This window comes from Hemiscyllium ocellatum, chromosome 1 (genome assembly GCF_020745735.1).
Source record: "Hemiscyllium ocellatum isolate sHemOce1 chromosome 1, sHemOce1.pat.X.cur, whole genome shotgun sequence".
Classification (NCBI taxonomy): Eukaryota; Metazoa; Chordata; class Chondrichthyes; order Orectolobiformes; family Hemiscylliidae; genus Hemiscyllium; species Hemiscyllium ocellatum.
The window spans coordinates 103187219-103209420 of NC_083401.1; the positions used below are offsets into that span (position 1 = coordinate 103187219).

General features: G+C 41.8%; 1 protein-coding gene across 4 annotated transcripts in view; it reads right to left on the minus strand.

Annotated features, from left to right (window-relative positions):
- Nucleotides 1-22202, minus strand: part of slc30a9 (solute carrier family 30 member 9) — a 149095-nt gene that overhangs the window by 17420 nt on the left and 109473 nt on the right. For all 4 annotated transcript variants that reach the window (XM_060824535.1, XM_060824543.1, XM_060824526.1 and 1 more), the window contains 2 exons: nucleotides 14217-14324; nucleotides 11414-11579 (listed from right to left, as the gene is read on the minus strand). In XM_060824535.1, the coding sequence (XP_060680518.1) occupies nucleotides 11414-11579; nucleotides 14217-14324 (274 nt within the window). The remainder of the gene's footprint in view (nucleotides 1-11413; nucleotides 11580-14216; nucleotides 14325-22202) is intronic.

The window sequence follows — 22202 nt, forward strand, 5'->3', positions numbered from 1 at the left end:
TGCCTAATTTACCAGCTGATTAATATCAGACTCTAGTTTGAGACCATCCTCCTCTCTACCAATTTTTACGTCATCTGCAAACTTACTGATTATATCTATATTTACATCTAAGTTCTTACTGTTCATAACAAACAGCAAGAGTCTCAGCGCTGATCCCTGTGGTACACTGCTGGTCACAGGCTCCCAACCACATCTGCCATCACCCTTTGCTTATTTGTGAGCAAATGTTGGATCCAGTTTGCCAACTTGGTTTTGATTCCACAGGCTCTTAGATTTTTGACCAGCCTTCCAGTGGGACCATATCAAAGCCTTACTGAAGTTCACATTAACCACATCAACACATTCAGTCAACTTTTAAAACTTAATTAAATTAGTCAGACCAAGATCTCTCTCCAACAAATTTGTGCTGAGTATTCCTGATCAATCCCAAGTGTTGCCCTTCCAAGTGTTAATTAATCCTGTCCTTAAGTTTTTCAAACAATTTCCCTACCACTGACATCAGAATAAGTGTTAGAGATGCACAGCATGGAGACGGACCCTTTGGTTCAATTCGTCAGTGCTGACCAGATATCCTAAATTAATCTAGTGCCATCTGCCAGCACTTGGCCGATATCACTGTAAACCTGTCCTATTCATATACCCATCCAGATGACTTTTAAATGCTGCAATTGTCCCAGCCTTCACCACTTCCTCTGGCAACTCATTCCATAAACACACCACCCTCTGCATGAAAGTGCTGCCCCTTAGATCCCTTTTAAATCTTTCCCCTCTCACCTAAACCTATGCCTTTTAGTTCTGGACTTGCAACCCCTTGGAAAAGACCTTGTCAATTTACCCTGTCCATGCTCATGATTTTATAAGCCTCTATAAAGTCACCTCGCAGACTTCAACGCTCCAGGGAGAATAACCCCAGCCTATTCAGCCTCTCCCTTTAGCTCAAACCCTCCAATCCTGGCAATATCCTTGTAAATCTTTTCTGAACCTATTTAAGTTTCACAACATCCTACAACACCACTTTCAATGAACTATGAACCTGCACTCCAAAGTCTCTGTTCAGCCACACTCCACAGAACCTTACCATTAAGTGTATAGACATATAATTATCTGATCTATCCCTGCTGCCCTCCTTGAACAAAGGATCTAATAGTGTTACACATTCTACTAGCACCACTGAACAGTTCCTCGAACATTGGTGCCGACAAAGGTGCTTAATTACATGTTGAGGTTTTCCCGCCATGTAACATGCTTTACAATACCACACTTGTCTTTATGAAGTTTTGGCATGTAAAATCTTGGACTTGCTTATCAATGCCTGCATTTTCCATATTTCTAAATGTCCTACCCAAAATAATTTAATGCGCTATTCACAATGTCTAGGTAGTACCACTATTAGTGGAATATCTGTCCATTCTTAATACAGATGCGAAAGGATATTTCCACTTTCTCACCAGAATTCTGCTATAACGTGAAGCACTCTGAAATTCCTTCAGCCTCAGCATCAGTGTAGACTGTTGGCTAAAACAAAAAAAAAACTGCACTTGCTGGAAATCAGAAAACAAAACAGGAATTCCAGAAGGGTCACTGGATCCGAAAATTAACTTGGCTTTCTCTCCACAATGTTTTCAGATCTGCTGATTCCCCAGCAATCCACATTTTTGGGCTACTTACTAACCAACTTAACTCTGCATTTGGTTCAACTAACAAAGACATACCAAACACCTCTTTTGAATTATCCACATACTTAAACAGAATTTCAGTCCCTAACATCTGCCTGGAGTAACTTTTGTAAGCGCTGCTGGTGTTGAGCCATTGCTCTGGTCACTGGACACGATGGAAAATATCTGGAAATTGTTCCATCATTTTACCCTCAAGTGAACTTTGAAATTATAGGTAAAGCTATAACTTTCACTCCTGATAAATCATTCCTCAGTAGTACAAAAACGCTATTAACATGGAAGTTAATAACTACCCTGATTACCAGTAATCCAGACAACAAGTCACAGACAGTCCGATTTTATACAAAGGAACAGGGAATACACTTCACCATACCCTTTTATCAACATTTTGTCTTTCATTGAATTCTCAGGATGAAAATCTAAAATCACAGAATTCCAACAGAGTGTAAACAGGCCCCTCGGCCCAACAAGTCCACATCGACCATCTGAACAGCATCCGACCCAAACCCATTCCCCATTACTGTACATTTACCTTTGACTAATGCACTTAATCTATACGCTCCTCAACACTATTAGCAACTCAGCATGGCCAATTCACCTGATCTGTACATCTTTGGATTGTGGGAGGAAACCAGAACGTCCAGAGAAAATCCACACAGACACAGGGAGAATGTGGAAACTCCACACAGACAGTCGCGCGATGGGTGGAATGAAACCCAGGTCCTTGGCGCTGTGAGGCAGCAGTGCTAACCACTGAGCCAACGTACCGCCCTTCTCTAGCAAGAGAACTTGAGTAGCCCATGTATGTTAGCATTGTTATGGGTTTGGATGCTTCCTTTGAGGAAAAAGGGGTTACCTTTCCTTTAGGCAAAATCCCTTCTATCTCTCAGCGACCTTTTTTTTAAACTGTGTTTGCATCCAGTTTTTACTTACAACTAAACTTGACAACCTGATCCATGGCCTTTTCCTTCGCAGTCTTGTTTCTGGTCTCATTCTTACAAATACTAACAAATCCCATGGGTTTCCACCACAACCTCCAACATTCTGAATGAATACATTCCATCTTGTTATAATAGAAGCACATCAGCCTCTGATTTCACCTCCACCCTTACTCCTTTCCCTTCTGATCTGAGGTAGTGACCTTGGAGAATCGCCAGCTATCTATTCTTTAACTTGACTTCTTGCCTCCCCTTCACTATCCCACGTTCTATCCCTTTCAAATTTAAGAGGGTGATAGAAAAAGAGGTTAAACCTGGTTGGCTAGTCCATAATCAGAAGCCATTATTGTTGCAGGTCTAGTCCTCCAGTCCTCAACATGGGTTCTTATTATGGAAGGCAAATGAGATTTTAATTCTAACAAAGTGAAACTTAAGATCCTGTTTCGGTTTTTAATGCTAATAACTACTTATAATTACTTTGTTTAACCCTTTCAAATTCTATATAGTCTTGCCCAGACTGTATTCTTAAATTTTGAAAAGTTGTCCATACGTACCAGGCACTAACTTGCATGCAGTGAACATTTTTTTGTCATTATCCCAAGAAACAGTCCCTGACAATTGAGCACATATTTCCAGTGCTTCACCTGTGAAATTACTTTGAGCTGCATCACACTATTTTCTGAAGAGACATGAAGAATGCTTCCTCAAATTGTGGTTGGGCTTATGCAAACTTAAAACATTTCCTTCTCAGGATTCAAATTATGACTCAGATTCTGCCTACCGGTGCCTGCATCAGCTTCTGACATCTCCTGTTCAATGGCACCATTTTAAGATTATATTTATGTTCCCTGGTTTTCTCTTCTCTTTGGGAGTCTAATTTGGATGTTTTTCACTTCCACTTTGTGTACTTTCATTAACATGTCCGATATTCTTAATTCTATATCACTTATTATACATTTTTCTGTTAATTCTTGGTCTTTGCCAGCTCGAGTTTCTTCAATCTCTTTTCGCACTCAAGCTGATTTAACCTAAATATCTGAAACAAAAACAAACATTGGAGAAACTCAGCAATTGTGGAGAGAAAATAGAGTTAACGTATAGTCCAATGATCCTTCAAGTTCTGATACTGCCAGACTTGCTGAGTTTCTCCAGTAATTTCCGTTTCAGATTTTCAGCATCTGCAGGTCTTTGTTTTATTAAACTGAATATCACTAGATTCTGATGTTTCACTCCTAGAATACCTGTTCTTTCGTGCATTTCCTTTACATCCAAGTGCCAAGCTAGTATCTCAATTACTTCTGCCTTCTAAGCTATCTCGGGCAATGCTACCCTCTAGTTTACCTGCCAGATCATTCAACCTGGTGTTTGAAAACTCGCTTAAGACTGTCAGGGACAACTCCGGCATCCAGAGGCTATTTTTCCGTGTGTCCGAGGCATGTCTTATACGTAGTACGGAATATGAAAGGTTCCTCCACTTTATTTATTGACAACTACCACACCCAAATCCCTGCTGCATCTGTTTCAAATCATCCTGTATGAGATCTCAAACTTTGTTGCATCTCAGTAGGGTAGTGCATTGGAAATCAAATTCTGCTATCCGTGGAGTGAAGGAAATGGAAGCACTGCAGAGGTCCAGAAAAGTTTTTAAAATAGTTTCAGGAATGAAAAGCTTCTGTTGCAAGAGTAGGTTGACAAAGCAAGGTCAGTTCTCTGTACAGAAAAAGGAGATTAAGAGGAATTTTGATCCAAGGTGTTGGAAACCAGACATCTCTCAAAACTTTCAGAGAAAATTGCCCTGGTGATGGAAGAATAAAGAACCAGAGGTCACCCATTTAAGGTGGCTGGTGAAAGAAAAGAGCTAATGACAGGAGAACTTTTTTTTTTAAATACAGGTCGTTATGATATGGAATATACTTCAGGATAGTTTGGTAAACGTAGATTCAATCATGTATTTCAAAAGAGAATTGGGCGATTATCTAAGGTGAAAATAACTTTCGGGTTCCAGGAAAAGGCAAAGCAGTATAACTGACTGAGCATAGCATACACTGAGTTGATACAGAAATTAGCCTTTGTACGTTCTGTAATCATTCTATGATTCAAAGTTCTTAAAAATTCTTTCAGAAATGTGATTGTCATCAGATCACCATTTGTTGCACAGACCCAAATGCCCTGGAAGTGGTTAGCCCCTTCTTAAATCACTGAGCCCATCTGATGTAGATACATTAATAGTGCTGTAGAAAGGGAGATCAAGGTTTTTTGATCTGGTGACAATGAAAGAACAACCAGTTTCTAAGTTGGATTTGCGTGCAGCTTGGAGGGAACATGAAAATGGTGAAACGCCTAAGCCTATCACCCTTGTTGTTCTAGATGGTGGAAGTCAGAGATTTGAAAAGAGCTCTGAAGAAATATTGCTACCTTGCATTTTGTATTTGCTAGAAACTGCTAGCACGGCATATTTATGTTAGGGGAAGTGAATGATGAACATGAATGACTGGTGAGTTTGATGTCAGTGGTAATTAAGTTTTTGGAGGGGATTAGGAGGGATAATATTTACATCCATTTGGAATGGTACGGACTGATTAGGGATAGTCCTATAGTTTTCTGCGTGGGAAATAGTGTATCACTAACTTGATTGAGTTTTTTGAACAAGTGGCAAAGGCAACTGATGAGGCATAATGGCAGATGTTGTCAACATGGACTGCAGCAAGGCATTCAAGGTTCTGCACAGTGGACTGGTTAACAAGATAGATCACATGGAATACAGCGAGAACATAGAACATAGAAAAATACAGCACAGTACAGGTCCTTTGGCCCTCAATGTTTCGCCGACCCAAGCCCACCTAACCTACACTAGCCCACTATCCTCCATATGCCTATCCAATGCCCATTTAAATGCCCATAAAGAGGGAGTGTTCACCACTGCTACTGGCAGGGCATTCCATGAACTCTTGACTCACTGAGTAAAGAATCTACCCCTAATATCTGTCCTATACCTACCTCCCCTTAATTTAAAGCTATGTCCCCTCGTAATAGCTGACTCCATACGTGGAAAAAGGTTCTCATGGTCAACCCTATCTAAACCCCTAATCATCTTGTACACCTCTATCAAGTCACCCCTAAAACCTTCTTTACTCCAATGAAAACAGCCCCAAGTGCCTCAGCCTTTCCTCATACGATCTTCCTACCATACCAGGCAACATCCTGGTAAACCTCCTCTGCACCCGTTCCAATGCCTCCACATCCTTCCTATAGTATGGCGACCAAAACTGCACACAATACTCCAGATGCGGCCGCATCAGAGTCTTATACAACTGCAACATGACCTCAGGACTCCGGAACTCCATTCCTCTACCAATAAAAACCAGTACGCCATATTCCTTCTTCACAGCACTATTTACCTGGGTGGCAACTTTCAGAGATCCGTATACATGGACACCAAGATCCCTCTGCTCATCCACACTACCAAGTATCCGAACATTAGCCCAGTACTCCATCTTCTTGTTACTCTTACCAAAGTGAATCACTTCACACTTAGCTACATTGAACTCCATTTGCCACCTTTCTGCTCAGCTCTGCAGCTTATCTATATCCCACCGTAACCTGCCACATCCTTCCTCACTGTCAACAACTCCACCGAGTTTCACATCGTCCGTAAACTTGCTCACTCAACCTTCTAGCCCCTCCTCCAGGTCATTTACAAAAATGACAAACAGCAATGGTCCCAAAACAGATCCTTGTGGAACACTACTAGTAACCGCACTCCAAGATGAACCTTTACCATCAACTGCTACCATCTGTCTTCTTCCAGCCAGCCAATTCCTAATCCAAACCTCTAACCCACCCTCAATGCCATAACTCCATAATTTTTGCAGTAGCCTACCATGGGGAACCTTATCAAACGCCTTACTAAAATCCATATACACCACATCAACCGCTTTACCCTCATCTACCTCCTTAGTCACCTTCTCAAAGAATTCAATAAAGTTTGTGAGGCACGACCGGCCCTTCACAAAACCATGCTGACTATCCTTGATCACGTTATTCCTATCCAGATGTTCATAAATCCTATCCCTTACAATTCTCTCTAAGACTTTGCCCACAACAGAAGTGAGACTCACCGGCCTATAGTTACTAGGGTTATCCCTACTCCCTTTCTTGAACAAGGGAACCACATTTGCTATCCTCCAGTCTTCTGGCACTATTCCTGTAAACAACGAGGACATAAAAATCAAGGCCAATGCCTCTGCAATCTCCTCCCTTGCTTCCCAGAGAATCCTAGGATAAATGCCATCAGGCCCAGGGGACTTATCTATTTTCAGCCTTTCCAGAATTTCCACCACCTCTTCCCTATATACCTCAAAGCCATCCATTGTAATTAATTGTGATTCAATATTCACATCGGCAACAATGTCCTGTTCCTGAGTGAATACTGATGAAAAGTATTCATTCAGTGTCTCCCCAATCCCTTCAGCCTTCACGCACAACTTCCCACTACTATCCTTGACTGGACCTATTCCTACCCTAGTCATTCTTTTATTCCTGACATACCTATAGAAAGCCTTTGGGTTTTCTCTAATCCTACCAACCAAGGACTTTTCATGTACCCTCCTTGCTGCTCTTAGCTCTCTCTTTATATCCTTCCTGGCTACCTTATAACTCTCAATTGCCCCAATTGAACCTTCATGCCTCATCTTTACATAGGCCGCCCTCTTCCCTTTAACAAGGGATTCCAATTCCTTATTAAACCACGCTCCCTCACACAACCCTTTCCTCCCTGCCTGACAGGTACATACTTATCAAGGACACTCAGTAGTTGCTCCTTGAACAAGCTCCACATATCGATTGTGCCCTTCCCTTGAAGCCCACTTTTCCAAGCCATGCATCCTAAGTCATGCTTCAACGCATCATAATTTCCCTGCCTCCAGCTAGAACTTTTGCCCTGCAGTGCACACTTATCCCTCTCCATCACTAGAGGGAAAGTCACCGAATTGTGGTCACTGTCCCCAAAGTGCTCATCTACCTCCAATTCTAACACCTGGCCTGGTTCATTACTCAGAACCAAGTCCAGTATGGCCTCACCTCTTGTTGGCCTGTCTACATATTGTGTCAGGAAACCCTCCTGCGCACATTGGTCAAACACCGACCCATCTAAAGTACTCGAGCTATAGCTTTCCCAGTCAATATCTGGAAAGTTAAAGTCCCCCATAACAACCACCCTATTACTTTCACTCTTCTCCTGAATCATCCTCACAATCCTTTCTTCTACGTCTCTAGGACTATTAGGAGGCCTATAGAAAACTCCTAACAGGGTGACTTCAATTTTCCTATTTCTAACCTCAGCTCAAACTACTTCAGACGGCGAGACTTCATCCATCGTCCTTTCCACCGCTGTAATACTATATTTGACAAGCAATGCCACACCTCCCCCTCTTTTACCCACACCTCTGACCCTACTAAAACATTTAAACCTGGAACCTGCAACAGCCAATCCTGTCCCTGTTCTACCCATGTCTCCATAATAGCCACAACATCGAAATCCCAGGTACCAACCCACGCTGCAAGTTCACCTAACTTATTTCGTATACTTCTCGCATTGAAGTATACACACTTCAAGTCACCTTCCTGTTTACAGGCACCCTCCTTCGAGACTGATGCCTGGTTCCTAACCTCCCTACACGCCAGGTCCTGCATCCTAAAACTACAGTCTAGGTTCCCATGCCCCTGCAGAGTTAGTTTAAACCCCCCGAAAGAGCACGAGCAAACCTCCCCCCAGGATACTAGTGCCCCTCAGGTTCAGGTGTAGACCATCCTGTTTATAGAGGTCCCACCTTCCCCAGAAAGAATCCCAATTATCCAGATACCAGAATCCCTCCCTCCTGCACCATCCCTGTAGCCACACATTTAACTGCTCTCTCTCCCTATTCCTCAACTCTCTATCACGTGGCACGAGTAACAAACCAGAGACAACAACTCTTTGTTCTAACTCTGAGCTTCCAACCTAGCTCCCTGAAAGCCTGCCTAACATCCTCATCCCTCTTCCTACCTATGTCGATGGGCTTCGGGCTGCTCCCCCTCCCCCTTAAGGACCCGGAAAACACTATCAGAGACGTCACGTACCCTTGCACCTGGGAGGCAACATACCAATAGTGAGTCTCTCTCGCCCCCACAAAACCGCCTATCTGTGCCCCAAACTATCAAGTCCCCAATAACTATTGCTCTGCTCTTCTCCATCCTTACCTTCTGAGCAAATGGGACAGGCTCCGTGCCAGAGGCCTGAACCCCATTGCTTACCCCTGGTAAGTCATTCCCCCCCACAACTATCCAAAAAGGTATACTTGTTCTTGAGGGGAACGGCCGCAGGGGGTCCCTGCACTGGCTGCTTCCTCCCAGTCCCCCTCACGGTCACCCATCTGTCTGCAATCTTTGGAGTTACTACTTCCCTAAAGCTCTGATCTATGACCTCACCCCCCCCCCGCCTCCCGAATGATCCTAAGTTCATCCAACTCCAGCTCCAGTTCCCTAACACGGTCTTAGAGGAGCTGGAGATGGGTGCACTTCCTGCAAGTGTAATCAGAAGGGACGACCATGGCATCCCTCACCTCAAACATGTTGCAAGAGGAACATTGCACTGCCTTCACTGCCATCCCTCTAAAAGTAGCCTTTAAAAAAAAACTAGGACTAAACAATAGAACAAGCAAAATGCAGCACTTATCTGCTTGGTGGGAGGCACTACCCCTGTAGTGCCTCGGGTTCCTCTCCTGCGCGGCTTTATAGGGAAAACCTACCAGGTAAGCTTGCGCTACACCAGCTTCCGGATCCGCTCCGCGCTTTATTAAAAAAAACTTTTAAATTTAAACCATTAAACAAACGAAACCGCGTCTACAAACAGACACTGCCAAACAGCCCTTATCTGCTCCACCGAAAGAATACAAAATTGGCTCGAAGATAGGAGACAGAGTGTGGCAACAGAAAGGTACTTTTCGGATTGAAACCCATAACCAGCGGTGTTGGGTTCACATGCCTTTTGTTACTTAAATACACTAGAACCTCGATTATCCAAATGAGTTGACCGGGGAGTATTTTGTTCAGATAATTGATCATTCGGATAACTGGAAACAAGCAGTAACTTATGAGTGCCGGTTATCCGAACATTTCTCGATTATCTGGCAATGCACGTCATAACACTTTTTAACTGATAATTGAATGCTGAGTTGCCTAATGCCTTTTTATGGGGCCTTGAGATGTTGCTTAGATAATCCGAAATTTGGATTATTGATGTTTGAATAAATGAGGTCCTACTGTAAATGATTTGGATGTGTATAAAGGAGGTATGGTGAGTAAGTTTGCAGATGACACCAAGACTGGTGGTGAAGTGGGCAGTGAAAAAGGTTACCTCAATACAATGGGACGTTAATCAGATGAGTCAATGGATCAGGTGTGGCAGATAGAATTTCATTTAAATAAATATGAAGTGCTGCATTATGGAAAGGCAAATCAGTGCAGGACTTGTACACCTAATACTAAGAACCTGGAGAGATTGCCAAAAATAAAAAGATCTTGGGATGTAGTTTTATAGTACACTGAAAGTGGAGTTGCAGGTACATAGGTTAATGCTTGCCTAGCCGGTCAGTAAATTTAGTATAGATGTTGGGAGCTGTACAGGACATTGGTTAGGTCACTTTTAGGAGACTTAAATTCTGGTCCCCTTGCTACAGGAAAGATGCTGTGAAACTTGAAAGGTTTCAGAAAAGATATACAAGGATGTTACCAAGGCTGGAGGGTTTGAGCTATACAGGGCTGTGGCTATTTTCCTTGAAGTTTTGAAGGAATGATTATAAAGGTTCATAAAATTATGAGGACATGGACAGATAGGAAGCCCAGTCTTTTCCCCAGGATAAGAGAGTCCAAAACTAGTGAGCAGAGATTTAAGGCAAGAAGGCAAGTTTTAAAAGGGACCTAAGGGCCAACTTTTTGCAGAGGCTAGTACATACATGGAATGAGCTACCAGTGATGGTGGCGGAGGCTGGTACAATTACAACATTTAAAAGGCATCTGGATGGATTTAGAAGAATATGGGCCAAATGCTGACAAATGAGACTAGATTAATTTAGGATATCTGGTCAGCGTGGATTAGTTGGGCTGAACATGGTATACATCTCTATGACTCTAAGTGCAATTTGGAAAACTGCTTTGCCCCAAGTGGAGGTGGTGTTGTTGAGGCTGCACTTGAAAAAGAGATTATGGAAGAATACGCCATTTCAATTCTGACTTGTGCCTTGCAAATGGTAGGGAGCCTGCCAATGAGTGAGTTGCTGGAGAACCCTTGGCCTTTAACCTACTGTTTGTCTACCTGGTCCAGTTCAGTGTCTGTCAAAGGCAATCCCTAAAATGCTGATAGTGGGTTCTCAGTGATATTAATGCCACTGAATAACAAGTGGAGTTGGTTGGATCCTCCCTTGCTGGAAATGATAACTGCCTCCTGTTTGTGTGGTATAAGCATTACTTATATTCTTAGCCCAAGCTTGAATGGTTTGCACTGATGGCACTTGAATAGAGTCTTAATATATTGCGCACAAACTATGAAAAGGGATCAAATGCCTGAAACACAGTTGACCCTTTTTCTCATCCAATAACTTAAAAGGACAGAAGTGGGGCAGACTTAAGGAATATTCTGTATCTAATAAGGAAACCCACTCCCGCACACTTTATAGCTTACTTGAAGCACCTCTTTAAAACAATTCTTCTTTCGGCAGTCATTGATGGTTTCTTTATGAAAGACAGAGTAACCCACCCGGTTACCTTACTGAAGGGTCATTCTCCAGAAGTTCAGTAAGCCTTTGTACATTTTCAGGCTTTATGGATCGTCCAATCAGAGCCTCGGTATTTGAGTAGATCAAGAATGTTGAAACTGCACCTAAGAGTGTTCCAACACCAAGGGAACCAATGCTGTCATAATAGGGATTACCTGGAGTAAAAAGAATGCACAGTATGAACAACTATTTAAACCACTCAGTAGTATGAGCATCAAAACGAACATCCTATATGTGAGAACATAATAATTATACATGTCAGGCAGCTACTGAAAGCAGATCAATAAACCTTTACTCTGCATTTTTTTTTATTTGTTGACATGGATTGGCTGTGCAGCATTTATTGTCCATCCCTAATTGCCCAGAGGGCAGTTAAGAGTCAATCACATTGCTATGGATCTGGAATCACATGTAGGCCAGACCAGGTATGGTTGGCAGCTCCCTTCCCTGAAGGGCATTAGTGATCCAGATGGGTTTTTTCAACAATCTTCAATGGACTCATGGTCTTCATTAGTTTAAAAATCTGAAATTAAGAATGAATTCAAATTTCATTGCCTGCCATGGCAGGATTCGAACTCATGTCCCCAGAACATTATCTGGGTCTCTGGATTGACAGCCCAGCAACACCACTACTAGGCCATCACCTCCCCATTAAGAACATGGAACAAGTATTACATACAGATAAACATTAACTGAGACACCAAAATAGAAGATATGGAAATAAAAATGGAAAATACTGGTATTATTCAGATCAGGCAACATTCATGAAAAGCGAATAGTTAACGTACAACGGTGATGCTTTTTCATTGGAATTTGAAAAGGTTAAAAATTAAAGGTGTAGCAGGTTTCAAGCAAATGGGGACGTAAGAACAAAATTATTAGAATTAAAGGCAAAAGAGATTAAATGACAAAAGACATATTGGTGTGCAACAAGAGGACAAGCAAAAGAACAAAATATGGCTCTGGAGAAGCTGATGTTAAAAACTGGAGTAGAGCTTATGATCCAAAGTGAGTTTCCACCTTGACAGATGTTGCCTGACTTGCTACTGCAGGTATTTTGTATTTCCAGCATCTACATGTGTTTTTGGAAGGTACAATTATTGGTTATAAACTAGGTAAACTTTAAAAAGTGCTTTACAACTTTACAAATATTTAGTTCATATTAGGTGACTGAAGCAAAACATCAGGTTGTGAAAAATAAATTAGTCACAAGAGCCTACTTTCATTCACTTATTATTTGGTCACCTTAATGGCATTTCAAAATTTTCAAAATACATTTGATTTCTCATGGAATTTCACATCCTAGGAGGCCATTCAACTTATGTCTGTACCAGAGGCACATTTCCAGGCAGCACATTCCAATTTCTAATAACTGAGTAAGAAGCTTCTCCTTATCTCACTCCTGGCTCTTTTGCTGACAACTTTGAAATTGTGACCCCTAATTATGACATACCAACTAATGGATCATCCATCAAATTCTATAATAACCTAAATCATAGAAGGAACAACTGCCTTCATGCTTCCAGTGGCAAGGCCCTGCTCACTAGAAACAAAGGCTAGTATATAAAAAAATTAACGTAGTATCGTTGCATCATTTAGTAAAGGTTTTTATTAACAGCTTGATGAGAATGTTAAATTTAAAAAGTACAGTAACTTGCGTGACTTCATATTGAAATCTGCGCTAATAATAAAGGGTAGAAGTTTTAAACTAAAGCAAAAGGCTATTTGGTTTCACTTCAACTCTTAAGACCTATGTAAAAACATGCTGAATCGAAAGATACACTTCAATATTAATTTATCATACTGCGTTTGTTATTTTTTTCCCCAAAAACACACTGTACCCTACGAATTTATAAATTAGGATTCTCAGCGTTTCTCCAATTTAACTGCTTTATTGCTGGTGAGAGATCTTCAGTAGGTCTTTAATATATCAAGAAAATAGGAAATTGGATTCAGAAAAGACCTTCTATTCGGTCGAGAATTGAAGAATTTTGGATATATTGGAGGTTAAAGGAAAGTCACAGGATAATGGTAAATTGAGGTAACTCACTCATTTTGATTGAGAGGGGAATTGAACTTTTAAACATATATTACCAGTATAGGTGACAGAAAAGAAATTCAAAAAAGGAAAAATCCTTTTATCAAAAAGGATACACAGTGATATTAGTTGTCAAATTAGATTAGATTAGATTAGATTATTTAGTGTGGAAACAGGCCCTTTGGCCCAACAGGTCCATACCGACCCGCCGAAGTGCAACCCACCCAGACCCATTCCCCTACATTTATCCCTTCACCTAACACTACTGGCAAATTAGCATGGCCAATTCACCTGACCTGCACATTTTTGGACTGTGGGAGAAAATTGGAGCACCCGGAGGAAATCCATACAAACACGGGGAGAAGGTGCAAAATCCACAGTCAGTCGCCTGAGGAGGGAATTGAACCCAGGTCTCTGGCGCTGTAAGGCAGCAGTGCTAACCACTGTGCCACCATGCCGCCCACCAATTGAGCAAAGGGCCTAACATATGGCTTTAGCTAAACCAATATAATTTTAGTTAACGTTGCATATAACTCTGTTCATGATCTTAAAAAGGTATTTTACAGCAACATTCAGTAATAAGGACCCCTGGCAAAGTTAAATACAAATGCAATGAATTTTGATATCGCCGAACTATGTAATGGAGCTCCTATGCTGTTAGACATACATAAAGACATGTGCAGTATCTTTTCAAGGCAGGAAATTAATAAATAATTGAATTGTCAACCCTGTGATAATTTTAACAATATCTTACCAGTAAGTGATGTCAGCCCCATACAGCTAGCTGCTAACAACACACCCAACACAGCAGCTGCATCTTCCAGCAAAACAACATTAGTGGTTGGATCATGGCCATTCATCACTAGGAAACAAATATGTTTGCTTGTTAATGCTTTGGTGACGTAATGAGCAAGTTTATCAGTCAAACATACTGCTAAAATATGAAGGCTTTATTTTAGAATCAAAGTGTCACATTATTACAATATATTGTCTACACTAATAAATGTCAGAGAAATAATGGATATCTGCTGCTTTATAGTAGTCCAAAGAAATAAGTAGAATACAGTATAAACTTTACAAACATAGTGAAGCTTATAATACTTTCACATCCAAATCAAAAGATTCACCATCAACAAACTGGAGTATAAAGTCTGTACCTAAAGTGTTGTTCTTAGTACCTGAAGTCTTAGATGTACAGCACAGAAACACACCCTTTGGTCCAACTTGTCCACATCAACTAGATATCCTTAACTAATCGAGTCCCATTTGCCAGTACTCGGCCCTTACCCCTCTAAACCCTTATTATTCATATACCCACCAGATGCCTTTTAAATACTATAACTGTACCAGCCTCCACCACTTCCTCTGGCAGCTCATTCCATAACAGATCACTCTGTGAAAAAGTTGCCCCTCAGGTTCCTTTTAAACTTTGCCCCTCTCACCCTAAACCTGTGTCCTCTAGTTCTGGACTCCCCCATCCCAGGGAAAAGACCTTATCTATTTATCCTATCCATGTCCTTCATGATTTTATAAACCTCTACAAGGTCACCCCTCAGCCTTTGAAGCTCCAGGGAAAACAACCTCAGCTTATTAAGCCTCTCCCTATAGCTCAAATCCTCCAACCCTGGCAACATTCTTGAATGGGTTCAGAAAAGATTTACAAGTTTCACAACATCCTGCCTATAGGAGGGAGACCAGAATTGCATACAATATTCCAATAGTGGCCTAACCAACATCCTGTGCAGCCACAACATGACTTCCCAATTTCTATACGCAATGCTCGGAGCAATAAAAGAAAGCATACCAATCCCTCATTATCCTATCCATTTGCGACTACTCCACTTTCAAAGAACATAACCTGCACTCCAAGGTCTCTTTGTTCAGCAACACTCCCTGGGATCTTAGCATTGAATATATTAAGTCCTGCCCTGATTTGCCTTTCCAAAATGCAGCACCTCACATTTATCTAAATTAAACTCCATCTGCCACTCCCTGGCTCATTGGATCAAGATCCTATTGTACTCTGAGGTTTCATTCTTCGCTGCCCACGACACCTCTAACTCATCTGCAAACTTAAAAACTATACCTCCTATGTTTCCATCCAAATCATTATATAAATGGCAAAAAGCAGTGGACCCAGCACAAACCTTGTGGCACACCACAGGTCACAGGCCTCCAGTCTTCCTCTCCTGGTATCCCCACCAGTACCCTTCCACTGACACTCATTCGTTTGGCTGAACTGGTCCTCACCCTCAATTTCTCCTTCCAATCTTCCTACTTCCCCCAGACAAAAGGGCTAACTATGGGCACCTGCACTGGCCCCAGCTATGCCTGTCTCTTCATCGGCTACGTAGAATAGTCCATCTTCCAGAGTTAAACCAGCACCACTCTCCACCTCTTCCTCCGCTGAACTGATACTGCATCGGTGCCACCTTGTGCTCCCACAAGGAGGTTGAACAGTTCATCAACTTCAACACATTTCACCCCGACCTCAAATTCACCTGAATCACCTGACATCTCTCTCCCCTTTCTCGATCTCTCCATCTCCATTCACGAGGACAGACTCAATGACATTTTACAAACCTACCATTCCCATAACTACCTGGATTATACCTCCTCCCACCCTACCTTCTGCAGAAACGCTATCCCATATTCCCAATTCCTTCACCACATTTGCTCCCAGGAGGACCAACTCCACCACAGAACACACCAAATGACATCCTCCTTTAAAGACCGAAATTTCCCCTTTCACGTAGTTGAAGATTCCTTCCAATGCATCTCATTCACATCCCGCACCTCTGCCCTCGAAACCTACCTCTCCAACCACAAGGACAGAAGCCCTCAGTCCTAACCTTCCACCCCACCAACCACTGCATGAATCGCATCATCTGCCGACATTTCCAACACCTACAAATGGACCCCATCACCATGGATATATTTCCCTCCCCACCCCTACCTGCTTTCCACAAAGACCGCTCCCTCGGCAACCATCTGGTCAGGTCCTAACAACACATCGCCCCCTCCTGGAACCTTCCCCCACAACAGCAGGAATTGCAAAACCTGTGCCCGCACCTCCTCCCTTACCTCCATCCAAGGGAGCCTTCCACATTCATCAAAGTTTCACCTGCACTTCCACATGTCATTTATTGTAGCTGTTACTCCCGATGTAGTCTTCTCTACATTGGGGAGAATGAACGCCTTCTCGCAGAACACTTTAGAGAACATCTCCGGGAGGACACCCGCATGAATCAACCCCATCACCCTATGGCAGACCATTTCGACTCCCCCGCCCAGTCTGCTGAGGACACGCAGGTCCTGGGCCTCATCCATCATCACTCCCTCACCATCCAATACTGGATGAAGAACGCCTTATCTTCCACCTCGGGACCCTTCAACCCCATGGCATCAAGGTGGATTTCACCAGTTTCCTCATTTCCCCTCCCCCCACCTTACAGCTCAGTACTGCCCTCATGAGCTGTCCTCCCTGTCAATCTTCCCTCCCACTTATCTGCTCCAACCTCCTCTCCGCCCTATCACCTTCACCCCACCTCCATCCACCTATTGCACTCGGCTACCTTCTCCCCAGCCCAAGCCCCACCCCCCTTCCATTTATATCTCCAACCCAGAGGCTCCCAGCCTCTTTCCTGAAGGAAGGCTCTGGCCCAAAACGTCAATTTGCCTGCTGCTCAGATGCTGCCTGACCTGCTGTGCTTTTCCAGCAATACACACTCAACTCTGATCTACAGCATCTGCACACCACACTGTCTTTCAGTCTGAAAGGCAACCCTACAATGTTCAAGTGTCAGCTATGTTTCAGTTAGTAGAACACATGCCTCTCAATCACAAAGTCTCGACTCAAGCTGCTGTCTGCTGTTGGAGCACAAAACTGTGCAATAAAGGTAAATTCTAGATTGTCAGAGGGCTATAAATGGATTAGAGGCTCATCATTAATAATAAAAATCAACATGAAAGACTGTACAATTGACAGCATTGTGCCTAAAGAAAAAGCAGTTTATTTTAAAGATGATTTTCTGAATACGTCTGCTTGTGTCTCAGGATCATGTCAAACATTTGCCAAGGGTTCATTCATTCTGTGCACAACAGATACTCAAAATGAAAATGGCAGGGAAATGGCGTAGGTATAAATAAATTATGCATGTTACAAATAGAGTGCAAATAATTATTACAAGTAAGCGAATGTCACAACAAATTGAGATGGACCTTCATGCCAGCCTTCAGAGGTGGTAGATGATGCCCACCCATGCACATTACTGACAAAACCAGCAGGTGAGCAGGGTTCTTCAAAAAGGAGACAGAATTGAAAAAATTTGCAACTCAAGAACCCATTGTCTGATGAAAATCTTGTCCATCAATTCTAGTTTACTTAGGCCAATAATTATAATCCTATTTAACTTTTAAACAAAAAATTACTGGGATGTCAGCTTCACTGGCATGACTGACATTTATTGCCCATCTCTAACTGTCCTCAAGAGGGTGATGGTGAGCTTTATGCCAAAAAATATTTTTGATTTTGATAGTCTTATAAATTCTGCTTTCAAGTGGCGTTACAGTTTCACTGCATCAAGTCCTGGAGCAAAAGAAAATGATGAAATGCAATTCAAATGTGTCATTGATTCAGTACCTGCCCAAGATAAAAAGTGTTTATCAGTACCATTTGTAAAACTGATCTGCTAGAATTAAAAATACTAAAGTCATGCTTTTGCTTTGTAGGAATCACAGCCCTTTATAAATGATAATTGATGGCAGACTCAGCATTTCATGGGTCACTGAATTACCTTCCATTCATTGATATTAACATAGCAAGAACAACAATACTGATTGAGGTCAAGCATAAAATGACAGTGATGCTCTTCCTAGTCCCAGAGAAATTCTTCTAAAATAATCTGTGATTTAAGTGACCAAGAACAGTCCATTTAAAAACTGGCTGTTGTGAGCGCCCAATGACTAGAAAAATTGGACAGATTGTACACGATGCCACCAAATTCGAAGTTTTAAGCTAGGTCCTATAAACAATGTAGAAATTTTACTTTTACACAAGAGAGAGTATTTCTTGGCTGAAAAAGACCAGAGCCAGTTTATTTGTTGGGATTCTATTTATCAATGGATTCCACGATGCTCAATTTCTAGCTGCCTAACATCAGCAGAAAACAAAAACGTCAACCAGCAGTTGAAAAGTGTCAGTGAATCTGAAATACAGATAAATGTCAATGTTAGCAATGTTGCTAAATTATGTTATCCGGCATTCGATTAACCGAATGAAATACTCCCCATCCGTGTCCTTTGGATAATTGAGGTTCTTCTGTACTCCAACTGTCTCAATGTAAGATGGCATGAGAATAGTTTGATCACACAAACTGGTCTACTGCACCCCATTCCTGGTCTCTCAAGCTTCTTCTAATTGCAAGTTTCTTACTTGTACAATCATACACAAAGTCCTGGTTATATTCTGTCCATAGCCTCCACAGTGGTTGGGATGATGGTGGGGAAAGTGCAAGTGGTGAGTTGGGAAATATTGTGTGCCTGAAATATAACAAAATGATTGCAGGCAATGAATAGTATATGGTTGAAACATTTGAATCCTGTCAAGGCCTTCAAAACAAAAGTAACAGCATAAGGAATTTTATTAAAAATCAGAGGCCAAAAATTGATTAGGAAGAAAAGTAAATTAATGTTAATTTTATTTATTTTATTAATTTTATAAAAACTGTGCATGGGATGACAGCATTAAGTATAGGTAATGCCAGTGTTTGTTGCCCATTCCCAACTTGTCTTTAGAAGACATGGTGAAACGCATTCTCCACTCATTAGTTTTATCTGTACCAGATAGATTGCCATACTGTTGTTCGAATCCCTACAGAACCCCTAGTGTGGAAACAGGCCATTTCACCCAATAAGTCCATACGGACCCTCCAAAGAGTAACCCAATCCCCTACCCTATTACTCTACATTTCCCCTGACTAATGCACCCAACCTACACGTCCCTGAAAACTATGGACAATTTAGCATGGCCAATTCACCTAACCTGCACATTTTTGGATTGCGGGAGGAAACTGTACCACACGGAGGTAACCCACGTAGACATGGGGAGAATGCCTGTGTGGAGTTTGCACAGTGACCCAAGGCTAGAATCGAACCCTGCTCCATTGCAATGTAAGGCAGCAGTGCTAACCATAGAGCCGTGCCACCCTAGCCAGGGAATTCCAGGATTTTGACTTGGTGACTTTCAAGTAGCAGCAATGTAGGTTCAGGTCAGAAGAGTGAAAAATAATTCTGGGTAATCAAAGATGGAGGACTGGGAAAAAAAAATTATGGTTGTAAGAGCTGTTACTTTTTATGAGGTATTTTCGATATTTAAGCTGATTTCCTCAAATTCCAGAAGCAGTAATTACTATTATAAGCTGTTGCATTGTTTTGGAATGTTGGGGAAACGATAGATCAAAATAGCAGCATTTTAAAAAGGAAGGAGAGAGACAAAGGCACAGATCACATCAGAAATGACTCAAATGAGAAAGAAATCCATACTGCTGTCTTAAACAGCTATGTGGATAGTTTAACAGTGAAACCTTACTATTCTTTTGATTTGGAAATCTATAATAGTAAGTAGACTGGGTTCTTTTTAGATTATGTTTCATTGGAGATCTGTCTCGATTAAATTTAATAAAAATAAAACATATGTACAAAGTTAGCCTGGAGCAGTGCTTTTTTAGAGCAGGCAGACTATGCTAATTTCTGGGTCTGCAGATCGTTAAGGTGCAAAGATGGCCTTTAGTAGAGTGATGCGCTCTTCCTGTCAGATGTGGGAGATTAGGCACAGTTTCCAGTTTATTGATGATTATGTCTGCAGGATATGTATTTCATTGCAAATCCTATCAGATCACACAGATTGATTTGAGCAGCAGTTAGAGACAATAAGGAATTTACAGAAGCTGAGGGTATGACGGATGGCAGTTACTGGAAGGGAGAAAAACTACAGATCATCAGGTAGATGGGTTACCTTCAGGAAAGGTAGGAGGGGGAGGTCATGCAGGGTATCCTGTGGCTATCCCCATCTCAAACAAGTATGCTGTTTTGGAAAATGTAGGTGGTGATGGATTCTCAGGGGAACACAGCACAGACAGCCAAGTTTCTGGTACAGAGTCTGCCTCTAATGTAACGAGGGGTATGCCAGGTTCCAAGCAATTGATTGTGATGGAGGACTCTGTAGTCAGAGGCACAGATGGTTCGGTGGCCGACAGTAGAAATCAGAATGGCATGTTGCCTCCCTGGTACCAGGTTCAAAAGTTTTCTTAAAAAGGGGAGAGGGACAAGGAGGTCGTTCTACACATTGGAACTCATGACATAGGAAAAGGATGGAGATTCTAAAGAGAGAATATAGGAAGTTGGACAGAAATATTAAAAGGTCCTCAAGAGTAGTAATATCTGGATTACTCCCAGCACCATGAGCTAATGAGGGTAGGAACAGAAGAATAGAACGTTTGAAAACATGGCTGAGGAGCTGGTGCAGGGTAAACGAGTTCACATTTTTGGATCATTGGAATCTCTTCTGGGGTAGAAGTGATTTGTACAAGAAAGATGGATTGCACCCGAATTGGAAAGGGATTAATATATTGGCAGAGAGATTTGCTACAGCTGCTTGGGAGGATTTAAACTATTAAAGGTGGGACTGAGGGAAATAGTGAGGAAAGAGATCAGTCTGAGACTGGTACAGTTGTGAAAAAGGAGCAAGTCAAACAGCCAGAGCAGGTAGAAACAAGCGGAGAACCAGGTAGGATTGATAAATTAAACCGCATTTATTTCAATGCAAGAGGAAAACAGAAGAAAGCCGGGAACACGGGACTGGGATATCATAGCAATTACAAAGACATGGCACAGGGATGAATAGGACTGGCAGCTATATGTTCCAGAATACCGAAGGATAGAGAGAGGGGGGCGAGAGGGGAGGGGGATGTGGCATTTGATTAGGGATAATATAATGGCTGTACTTAGGGAGGATATTCCTGTGACTTTGTCCAGTGAAGTTATTTGGGTGAAACTGTGAAATAGGAAAAAGACGATCACCTTATTGGGATGGTACTATAGACCTCCTCAAAAGTCAGTGGGAAATTGAGAAACAAATTTGTCAGGAGATTTCAGCTATCTGTAAAAATAATAGTGTGATTATGGTAGGGATTTTAATTTTCCAAATATAGACTGGGACTGCCATAAGAGCTTGGATGGAGAGAACTTTGTTAAATGTATACCACAAAATTTTCTGATTCAATATGAGGATGTGCCTACCAGAAAAAGTGCAAAACCTGACTTTGGGAAGTAAGGCAGGGCAGATGACAGATATCAACAGATGTCACTTTGGGGCCAGTGACCATAATTCTAACAGTTCTAAAATAGTGATGGAAAAGTAGGGGCTGGATTTAAAAGTTAAAGTTGGAGAAAGGCCAATTTTGATGGTATTAAGAAATAACTTTCAAAAGATGATGGGTGGGGGGGTATGGAAAATGGGAAGCATTCAAAAATGAGGTAATAAGAGTCCAGAGACAGTATGTTCCTATTAGAGTGAGTTTTACATGACTGATCCAGTCAATTTGCTGGCTAATGCAATCCCTAGAATGTGCAGACTTAAGTTTGGTAATGCAGTGGAATATCATAAGGACATGTGAAGATAAAAGAATCCAATGACTTTTCTGCAGAAGAAAGGAGTTGTGAAGAGTCGACGGATTTGAAG